Below are 12,061 nucleotides of genomic sequence, written 5' to 3' on the forward strand. Positions count from 1 at the left end.
TTATATATGTATAGAAAATTGATAAATTTGGAGTGTATTCATACTGAAAACTGGTCCAGGAATTATTTTGAATAAAATATTGACGAAAAACGTTATCAACTGCAGCATTTCCGTATAAATCCCCTTAAATTTTCACCGGATGCAGTTTCGAACCAGGTCATCATTTTATTTTCTAATTTAATTTAATCATTTCTCGTACGCATTAAAATTGACGAATTCCAATCGCTGATGCATGAGTTTACCACAAAATTTACATTCTGGTGTTCCGTAACACATTTACCGTTTGACATCTACCAGTTCCGCATTATTTTGTATTTCAAGAATAAAAATATATATTAGTGCGCAAGTTAGTCATTCAAAGGCGTAAGAACGACTGTAAATCATTACTTAATCTAATGACACATTTGATTGACCTTTGAATAATTAATGTATCATATACTGTATTTAGAACACCGTTCCTTACTTATTGAACACGCAACTGAAGGACACGACAAAAAAAAAGTATCTACGTTATAACAAAACAAAATGAGGGGAACTGTATTAAGTCTAGACATCTAAATATCACGAAAATAAGTTTTTGCCATGACTACAGTTGCACTGTGCAGTAAACTTTCGTATTTAAGCTTGATTTACATCGTTGCTAGGCCAATACCATAATGTTCTCAATAGAATTTGGTATACATATGAAGTTGTGGAGTAGTGTTTTTCTAGAAATTCATAAAATGATGGTGTTTTTTTTTATCAACAATTGCAAGAGCTGTGCGTTTTGTGCTTATATTTGTTCCGTTTGTTTGTACGTTTGCTTTTAGATGGTTTTAACTAAAGATGTGTACACGTCATGTCTCATAAATCTATCCATCAAATCAACATTTCTGTCAATATCAACCAAATTCTTGTATTGTTATTTAGTAGTTTCATAATATTCATACCTTCAGATTTATTTTACGTCTACTAAATGCCATTTTTTGTGGAAACAAAAAAACTGCAAAATAACACAGCAAATAAAAAAATATTAGAAATACTAAGTAGGTTTCTTTCATTGTAGAGTAAATATTTATTATTTTTTCTGTCAACTGCATGTATTTTTTTATCATGTGTACATACAACTAATTACAGAAACAAACAAACGACCAACAATTAAGTTCATAATTTTTATATTTCAACTTTCTGCACCAATATTCATCATAAATAGTGAAATAAATAAATAAATTTAAAAAAAATGACTTCTTCGTTTCGATGCCAAGGCAAATCATATGTTTGATAAAACACAATACAACAAAGATGAACAAGTTTAGAGATACAGCACCAGGATTTCAATAGATTCTGCCTACTCTCTAAGTATGGCTCGTCATTTGGATTTTCTACATAAGCAAATCACTAAATAAAAGACTTGCAGTCGAACATCTTAGCTGAAAGTTGAGAGGATGAACATCTGAGAACGAAATCACCGTCTACCGTATTACAAACCTGGGTTCTATATTTATTGCCGAAATCTACGAAATTGTACAAAACAAAATTGTTTTAGAATAATAAAATGCGTAAATGTAATTTAAGTTTCTAAAATGCGGGAAAGAATAAAAAAAAACAAGATTTTATCGATTCATTGTAAATATTAAGCATAACCACAAACCATTTAGTGGTCGTATAAATGAGACTAGTTGAAAAAATGCATTAAAACATCACACGTACTTTTGCAGCAGAAAGACTTTCAAGCTTTGGCACGTTTGAATAGTACAATTATCTATCAAAGTTCACAAATTCATTCATTCAACAACAAACATTTAATTCTTACAAACAAATAAATAAAAAAACAAAGTAAGCTAACACACTCTCTTCCAGCAAGCACGCATTCATCAGACTTTTAAACTCAATTGTAAACATGGAATTGAGAATTGGATAAAATCAACAAATAAGAATCATCTATTGCCTTGTAGCACTCAACAACTGCATGAATAGTCTGCAGGCGTACATGTTCCCTGCTGGGCAACTGAGTCTGTTGTACCTATGGCTGATTCTCGCATTTGGGTGGGACGGGTACCAGCTTTTGAGATGGTGGATCACAAATAAACCCACATAACAAATATTGACGATGCTGTAAGTAAACCGTCATTTCAAACGTCAAATTGCTATCACAGAATGACTGATCCTGAGTCAGGCGCATTTACAATCGTCGACTACCATGTCATCTAAATCCATAAACGCGATACTTCCATTCTCATCTCGATGAAGTATCATGAATTTACTAAGTTTACTCGGAACACAACACGGAGGCTTAAATGTTGATGGATTTTTCATATGCAAGAGAGACTTGATTCCCGTAAACGTGTTTGCCATCTTAAAACGATGTGGACACTCACCATCGCAATAAAATGCATCGTAACCAATAGGCTGTATTATCCAATTATCCCAACCAATGTCTTTAAATGAAATATGAGTCTGAAATCGGCAACACCTGTTTTCGCCATCTCCTTTAACGCAGTCTCTTCTTCCGGTTGACCCACTTTGACGTTTTTGACGTCCTATGATATGCTTTTTATAACTAAAAACTTCTAATACTGGTTCCAAGTCTTTTTCAAAGTTTAAATGCAGTTTGTCACTTATCAAAGACTTTGACACTACATTAAGGATGTGAGAAATGTTCGAAGAAAATGAGACAGATATTCCAAGTTCGTCTGTTGGACTTTCTAGCCACGATGTCAATAAACTAGTGATATCCAAATAGACTACATCTGCATTCGTTTCAATGTTCGAGAACACATATTCATTGTCTAGCACATTAAATAATACATTGTCAGAATTAACTTTGACCCGTGCTGTTGTGTTATTGGATCCTTTCATGTGAAGCTTTATATGCGCACGTGAAATGATCGTCTCCATTTGTGGATCGTCTGGGTGTTTCTCGTCGATAACAAAATTAAACAAAGCTTCTGCTTGTGAACGTTCTCCACCATTTTGCACTTCAACTGATTCTGCCAAAAAAAAATTGAAAGATAATGGATTCTAATGTATATCTGACAGTAATGTAAAAAAAAATAACAAATTGTACTATAATACCACAATATACGGCTCAGAATTCATAGTTCGTTGCTGATATCTTCGGAGAATCGATAAACTTAGATCTTAATTGTATCTGAGAATAAAATTTCCTTTAACTGTTGCATGATCTGCTTGATAGTCAATACAGCTCTTACCTACTTATATAAGTTGCTTAGTCATCGTGCTCTATCTTTATTAGGTATATACGAAAACTTTTAACAACGATTCCATCAATGAAAATGTCAAATTGCGTACATTAAGCTGTAAAAAACCTGACGTATTGCCAGTTACCTGCATTCTAACATATAGTAATTAATCATATCCCTAAGACAAAATCTTAACAAAACTACCAGGTGACAGGCAAAATAAAGGGATTTACATAATTCATAAAGGGTGTTTTCATTATTAAAAAACCGTTTACGAAAAGTTCGTGTTAGCTTGTCCAAGGGCAAGTTACCAAAGTTGAAACTCTACAACCTATTAAAACTAGTACCCATACTTAGTGTCAATCAAAAAGGAACAAGACCTTATATCTTTGTTCTTCTCTGCCCACGTGACCTCACAATGTTGCTTCAACCAATAGATGTATAAAATTTCATTTCAATTTTAAGTACTTGCTAAGCTACCCTTACAAATCATGCTACACTAGCAGTTTATTAGCAGGAATCTTTCAGGTTATCCAACTGTACTTGCTTCTCAAGATTAATAGAGTCCGTTCAACTCTTCATCTCCTCTAACTAATCAACTTATATACAGACAGTGTACCCCCAACGACTAGCTTTTCATAAGAAACTTCGCCTTTATATGCTTTAACTTTCATTTCAATTTTCAGTGTCGTATTACAGAGTTACAATAATAGTTGTGCAAATTCAGAATATAAGTATTGTGCTCTAATCTCGGTCATTAGTTTTCAAATTTAACATGTATTTCAATCAATTCAAAGCTCGTATTTAAATTATATATTGTATGTTTCACAAAACTGACCAATTTGGATGTGTTAACCCTGGACCCATTTTTGAAAACATTCTATTGGCAGTTTTGTTGAAATTAAACTCTAATATGTATGTATGAATAGAATATATGTTTGTTTCGGTTCGTTTATTGCTAAATGATATTGAAAGTCATGATTTGTATATTTTTCCATTCAGTTATCGAGTTCGCCTTTTTTAGTCTATCTTATAGGATTTTGTTTATAAAGCCACAAGCGCACCTATTCATATATACAATTTAAATTTAAATATTTACGTTTTTGATTTTTCAATCTTTGAAAATTGTAATGAGTCAAATAAACGACAAAGAGGAACATTGTATTTCAACACAACACAGCATTACAGAGGACGAACAATCGAGGGCGACCAAACAAAAGTCGCATCGTGGGCTTATATCAGAGTTCTATACCGTTACATCGTGGTTTATGCCATGAATTAAGATATTTACAAAAATGACTTAAATAAATTGAATTGAATTTGATGTCATTTACTTTAATATGAAAATAATCAGTTTCCATTCGTTTCCTTTGAACCCCAACGCCGACTGATCCGGGCCTTAGTTTTTTTTTCTGTGTACAGTTTTGCTTACATCTTGATGGTTGAGATAACATACAAAATATTCGAGTCATTAGTTGTATATTGGAAGACATTTGACCGTAAAATATAAACAATTTAAGTTTCAATTTCAAATTTTCATGAAGAAGAAATTCATCATTAAATTTAGAATATGCTCCCGTGCTTACGTACTTTTAACATCTTGATTAGGAAAACGCAGTGACATTTAACGTTTATATCATCTTCTACCCTGCTTGAGTACCCATCAAATACATATTTTCCCGTATGTATGTCACTTTGTTCCACTAAGAAAATGGCAAAAAAACCCGTTTAAATACCAGACCATATAGTTTACATATAGCTATGTTGGTAATGTCCTACCGATTGCCAATTGCCAGGCCCAGGGCTTGATAAATATATTTAATTTCGGCTGAGATCCCTATATATGCCCGGCCTGGGTATGATTAGACTTCAATTGTCGCTCCGCGGAAAAAAATCAAGACTCCGATGTCGCGGAATGTTATTGGATTAGTTACTTTCGATTATTGTTGAATCAGTCAAAGACGGAGTCTGGAATATTTGTGGTTTACCTTTTCGGTATGCAAGGATACATACATTATTTGTGCACGCGATGATTAATGTCATCAATTTTGCACATACCTATTTGATATATTGCTATTATGAAAGGGTGTTTTGCCAAGATTTGCATTGCATTAGAGGTATAAGAAACGGATATTTAATATCTTAACACGTTTTTAATTTGCATATTTGGCTTATACGAAAAAAACTTACCCATTTGCAATTTATTCTGAACCCTATATATTCAATAGATATTATTGCTTGAAGTGATACTTTATGGAGGAAAGGAATCGGCATTCTAGAAATTTCAGCTAATGAGTAGTCTAATTTTGTCACATGATAAACCCTTCAAACGATAAACAAATGATCTTTGACATTGTATACAAATAACTGGCATTAAATGCAACTCTTTAAGCATGCATACCAAAATAATAGGAGATTCCAGTACTATGAAATAGATTCTTTACATATCACACATATAAGGACCCTTAAAGGTCCAAAACTGATATTCATTCATAAAAAAGTCTTAAAAAATATGAAACCATATCTTTGAATCAACGTTACTTTGCATGTCGTGAAAACTCTGATCAAGTCATGTTACTTTGTGTCATACAAGTTTATTGTTACAATATCTCAAAGTTTTGTCGTTTTTTTTCTTCATCTTGCTACTTTAAGCTGCTCTAACTTGAAAAAAAAATGAATTTGGGTTTTTACAAGTACGATAAACGAAGTGTCTGAACGAAATAAGATCTCCGAAAATAAGGATATCGTACGTAAAATTTGTTCTCATTTACTTTCAAATATAGTGTAACTCCATAACACTTGTTCGAAAGTCTCCCCTTTTTTCAAATCTTTCTATAGTTTGTTCAATTTGTGATACAAAGCCGAATGATGCTAAAGAAGCAAAAAAAGTTTTGCATTACATATCATGTGTATGTACAGATGAAGAAAAATCACGGGTAAAAGCTATAGAACCCCAAAAGGCAACTGTTCACCACTGAAATGGTTCAGATTATACTAAAGATGAATTTCAAGACCTGGGAAAAGATAGGCATAAGGAGCTGACAATATCATGTACCTATTCTTTTATTTGAAAAGAAAATGAAAAGTAGAAAACGTAGCATTTAGGCTGCCTGTAAATTTAAAGAGAAAAAATACCAAAAGCCACGAACATTTACAAATGTTTCTATAAAATGTAAAGAAATCTGTTTTTACCTTTTGGCTTGTAAACTCTTAGAGTTTCAGGATAGCGTTCCTCCTCAACGTGTAGGTAATCTTGCATGTGGTCCTTATATTTTCTGATCATTGCTCTTTGTTGTTGAATACTGCTACTTATATTCCTCAAGATCGGTGGTTCCTTGTATCCAAGTTTTGTCAGTATTTTTTGTTTAAAAGCTTCCACTTTGTGGTCTGGCACACTTCTTGTCGGTTTGGCTAATATCACACTGCTTGTAAGGAGACCACTGATTATAAGAACTAAGGTACATTCAGCAAAGCTCATATCGCGTAACAGGATCGCCAGTTACTGTGGCGCCGGAACTTTGTCTTGAAGTAACGAATAGCATCCAGAGTTTATATAGTCCGTTCATCCTAATGAATTAAGACCAGAGGATGTGCATGTTTTACTCCATCTTGGACCAAAATTGGATAAATTTGACGGGAGTGTTGATAGGTGCCACTCTTTCGTGTAGGCTGGTAGACCCCGCCTACCGGCATTTATAGGCATTTAATTTAGTATACACGTGCTTGTGTTTACTTATTCAACAGATTCAACAGGTAACATTTTGTCCAATGGACCATGTTACTATCTTAATTTTGATTGGATGACAAGTAAAGTGACGTAAACTTCATTCATGAAATATACATTTATACGTTTGCGAATTGTTGTAAAAGTAAGTTAAGTGTGGAATTCGAAGCACGCAAGATATCGTAGAAGAAATATATACAATTTATTCAGGAAATTCTTTCAATCTTCAATAAATTATTTTACAGCGTACTTGCATTAGGCGGACTTATTTTAGATGAAACCAAATAAATAACAATTTGTTCGCTTTGCACGGATTATCACCAAGAAGTACAAAATGAGAAAATAAATAAACTGAAGATGACACCACTCACAGAAAGCAATAAAATGAAATTCTTGTTATCATCACATTCGCGTTGCTAGTTATCAAAAGCAGTTAACTCATTAGATGTATATTTAAATCCAATTTGGACATTTATAACGGAAAGAATGTATTGGGTTACCCATTCATGTATATATATACTTCTTAAGAGCGATATTACCTACTAAAACTTGTCAAAAATAATCACATCGCGTGTTTATCTAAAATTAAATAAACATAGATGTTTGATCTTTTATATTTAAAGCAGAGCTTCAGTTTTAATAATGTGTAGAAAATCCGCCCATGTGCAAAAGATTGCCATTTCACTTAAAATCTTTAGAAATATTGATGATAAACGCTGCGAGAAAGTTAAAGTCATATTTTCTAAATGAAAATTGAGGTACCTAAATGAAGGAGAAATTGATAAAAATACTTCTGAATATGATGCCTATATACATTCGTTTCTATCCCTTACAGCTGAACTTCGGAGAGGTTTAAAAGAACAGCGTTAACATCAAGCATATAAGCACCTTGAAATAATGGACCATATTGTATCGTTTGTTGAATCTACATTACTTATTGCATATGATAACATTTCAATACACCGGTTAACCTATGCAGAGGGCAATACGTACCATATAAACTATGAAGTGAACTTCGAACATTCTACTTAAGTTCCATCGTCGTTAAAGAGGTAGGCAGTCAGCGGAATGTGAAAGGGAATGAACCGAAGTCTTAATCTGCTTAAATCGGTACAGAAAGTTAGGCTTGGTCTAAATGAACACTATAAAAACACCTGTAAATGAAGATTATGGACGAATTCTTTAGTAATTATAACTGAATGAAATCATGTTTTATAGTCTTTTCAGTGGTCAAACGTCTTATTCTTTCTGACCAATAATAATTAAAAAAGCTTATGGCCTAAAAAAAAACAGCTCTTAATTGTTAAATAATAAAGAAATCCTCTCTTTCCACAAGTTGTATGCGTAATCATGGCCGCAGTAACTCATGCTTGCATCTTAACCTTTTATGCTCTTGCAAAAAAAAAAAAAAAAAAAAAAAAAAAAAAAAAATGAAAATCTTTATAAGCGACAACAGACGCGTGAATTATAATGCATTTCAATGACTTGACAATAATTTCATTGACAGAAAAAAAACTCGTAATCATTTTTTATGTCGACCTTCTGATGAAAATATGAGGCATCGGAGCTATGAATCAAAGTTTTTGAAAATTCTAGTCAAAACAGCTATACATGTACTTTTATCAACAGGTATAAACTTACTGGATTGTCGAAAAAGCCTCTAATACGTTAGATTATAATAATAGGAGATGTGGTATGGTTGCCAATGAGACAGTCATCCACCAAAAGCCAAGCATCATAAAATTAAACTTCTGCAGATCATCACGCAGTCTTCAATGATGGACAAAACTCTTACCATAAAGCAAGCTGTAAAAAAAACCAAAACAAATGAAGTAAAACTATTCATAAAAATCGACACAATCTATAGAAAAAAAAACGTAAAACGAATAACAATGAACATGAATGACAACAACAACAACTGGACTACAGATTCCTGGCTTGGGACAGTTTGTGAGCGCTCAACCCCCCTTACCTGGGACAGTGATAGGAAAACATCAGAATTAAAAAAAAAACTATAAAAATCTGTTGAATTCGGATCTTTTAACTTTGTGGATTGTCGGATTGTTGTTAGTTTTTATGTTATAGTTAATAGAAATTTTACATGTTTGACAGATGCATAGAAACGCCAAAACTGGTATCCCATGAAACTGATACTTTCACAGTTAGTAACAGTACATGAAAACTTGTATAGGCTATTAATATGTATACTTGTATAGGTATTAACACTGAAAATGCGAAGAGGCGTTGCGAAAAAAAAAATAGTTGTCAGGTATTCAATATTACTGAATGAGTGGAGTAACAATTTAATATACCTTTCTTTAATTGCGTTTTGTATGGTAGTATTTACTTAGATATAATTACAACCGCGTGTGCACCTGCAAATACCCCCAAAGTTGGAAAAGTCCTATTTAGCTATTAAATATTAGCATTTTTGTTTGAATTTAGTTTTTGTATTTCATAACTCGTTTCCGTACATGTTATACAGATTTGTCTTTACTTTATCGTTAAAGTTTTATTCGCAGTTCCTAAAAAGACCCATGCACTAAACTTATTCACATAGACTTTGGAAGTAATTTAAGCTCGTGATGTGATAAAGTTAATTTAATAAGTTAAGGCCATATTTCGTGAAATGGGTGGATGCAGTATTAAATCTCCATATTTGAAATTGTATAATGGAAATAGCATGGTACCCATTGTCAAATGTCATAGTAATAATATGCCCATGTGCTTAAGCCACCCACACAAAAATATACTGCATAAGATTGTAGATACCCGTAGAGCTGAAAGAGAACTCTCCGAATTTGAAACCATTTAACAAGCCTCAATTATATCAATCATAAAACCTGAACTTTGATAATGTTTATATGGAATTGAGGTGAAAAACGGTCAGGAAAATTAAAGGTATTTGAATCATAAATGGGCATTTATAATATTTTTTCCTTCTATTCGCTTAATTCACGTTTAAACATTGTAGTTTATTTTGTCTTATGAGTCTTTAAATATCTTGTTAAAGTTTATTATTGAAAAAAGGTAACTGCCGTTCATTTTCTCTATTTAAAAGTGTTGTGGCGGGGTTGGTTATCAGGGGACGCGTTAGTTGTCGGTTTTCATTTCCCCCAGTTCGAACCATAAGATCAGACGGGCAGACCACTTCGGATACTGTTTCCAGAAAAAAAAAACAGAAGACGAAATACCCGACGATTACTTCCGTTGGTGTTCACTTCCGTATTTTAATGAAGCCTAATTTTATTTTGTTTATTCTTTTTTCTTCATGTTTCCTAATGTTTTTCATATTAATTCAAACACATTTACCCATTTTTTTATGTTTTGTGACCAAATTTACTACAAGACGCAAAGGAGTTGTAATTGTACTGAAAATGAACTAAATGTATGAAATCGCGCAGTTTTTATGCTTAATGTTCGTCAAATAGTGAATTTTGACTAAGAAAAGGAAATTTGACAATGTGAAATAGGATATCATTATCCACGTCATAAACGATGCATTATGAAACAAGTTTTATCTTTAAATTACCTATCATTCTACATTCATGCAGAAACTGCATTAGATGTAAGAACTATGAAAGACTACAGTTATAGCCCTGAAATACATATAGACTTATATTGTGATCTATATCAATACACACGGAAATATAGGTTTGATTTACATGTATTAATATGTGTTGCATAAAATCATGTACTGCTGCTATTAATAGCAATGACCAAAGATGATAATATCAATGACTGTTAATTGAATACTTAGTCTAACGCAAAAGGAAACAGAATCGATGCAAATAAATTAGTGCTTGCTGCATTTAATCATGTAATGCTCTATTAATTAACAAGTGCATAATTGACGACAAAGAAGGAAGAACACTTAGTCTATTTTAAGGGCAACTAGCCACACCGTCTACTGGAAGGTCAAATCTTTAATTCATAGCACTAAAAAATTACTTGCTAGTTAACTATGCCCAATCATAAAGAAGCACATAAAATATACTACTTGCTTAATTAATTACTGAAACACTATAATTACCATTATTTTCTACAGGTAAACTGGTAAGCAGGTGTTAAATGTTCACCTTTCACTTTGTAGTCTTAATTGCATGTAGAATGGCCCTAAATCATATTTTTGGTTATATTTCCCTTCAAGTAGATTTGCGGTAGGTTACTTTTCCAGGTTAATTTGTCACTATTTAAATGTTAATTTCCGACTTGATAGCACCTTCAAAGTTTTGTTTATTTCGGCTTGGTACAAGAGGAAGAAAAAAAAACATATTTTGAGATTTGTACTTTCCAAATTAAGCAACGAATTGCGTTATTTTGTAAATGGGCAAAATAACATAACAGGAACTACGCTGTGAAATATGACACAAAACGGAACATTTCCAGTTTTTAGCATATGAAGTCTTAACATTTCCACAAAAAATATCTTTATCGCGACATTAATCTTCATTTTAATATTTGGACAAACTTATATGTTTTCAGCTTTGAATTTTAATTGTCGCTTACATTCTCTGCAATAATGAGTCGAAGGAGCAAATGTGATGTACTGTAGGCGGAAACGCACATATATGTTTTACATTTAGACCATTTCAGATCTACTTAACTTCTTCCTAATTACCAAGGGTTGGTGCACTTTTTAAGGAAGAATCCCATATAAGAAACGTGTAGGAAGGAGATGGAGTATGAAAAACGAAGATCTAGATATTCTATATTTATCTAATAATGAATGTGAAATCATAAGACACTTAAAACGGTAGATTTAAAAATAAAAAGAATAGACATAAGTATTGAACAGACAAACAAGACTTCATTTGCGGCCTTGATGCAGGAGGAGATAAAAAAAAACATTGTTTATCACATAACATGCCGATTAAAGAATTCGATTCATGTCATAAAGGTGTGTCTGACTTTTTTGTAATTCAAGGAATAGATACCAATTTTCCTTTTTTAGCAAAGAAAAATCTTTTAACCCCAACAAGATAATGGTAAAATAAGGTATATCTTCCCTTTCAGCAAAATTTACGACTTAAACAGTATTACATGACATATTAAATATGGTTGCGGAAAAAAAAAACACCTGCAAACAGAGAATCGATTCCAAAAATAAAATTCTTATATCTTCTGCTTACCTCCCACTAATAACTGAATGATT

At 32.5% G+C, this 12,061-nt stretch overlaps 1 protein-coding gene across 1 annotated transcript; it reads right to left on the bottom strand.

The window, feature by feature from the left end:
* Positions 1 to 1,137: 1,137 nt before the first annotated feature.
* On the bottom strand, positions 1,138 to 6,857 carry LOC148628533 (growth/differentiation factor 8-like). The gene is made up of 2 exons (XM_088589192.1): positions 6,375 to 6,857; positions 1,138 to 2,969 (listed from the first exon to the last, which is right to left on the bottom strand). Exons 1-2 carry the CDS (start codon positions 6,658 to 6,660, stop codon positions 2,152 to 2,154), a joined length of 1,104 nt encoding a protein of 367 aa, XP_088445318.1. The 5' UTR covers positions 6,661 to 6,857; the 3' UTR covers positions 1,138 to 2,151.
* Positions 6,858 to 12,061: the final 5,204 nt, after the last annotated feature.

The sequence above is a fragment of the Perna viridis genome, chromosome 1 (assembly GCF_037379345.1).
Source record: "Perna viridis isolate PV_CMFRI_1.1 ecotype Kerala chromosome 1, ASM3737934v1, whole genome shotgun sequence".
In the NCBI taxonomy this organism is placed as follows: domain Eukaryota; kingdom Metazoa; phylum Mollusca; class Bivalvia; order Mytilida; family Mytilidae; genus Perna; species Perna viridis.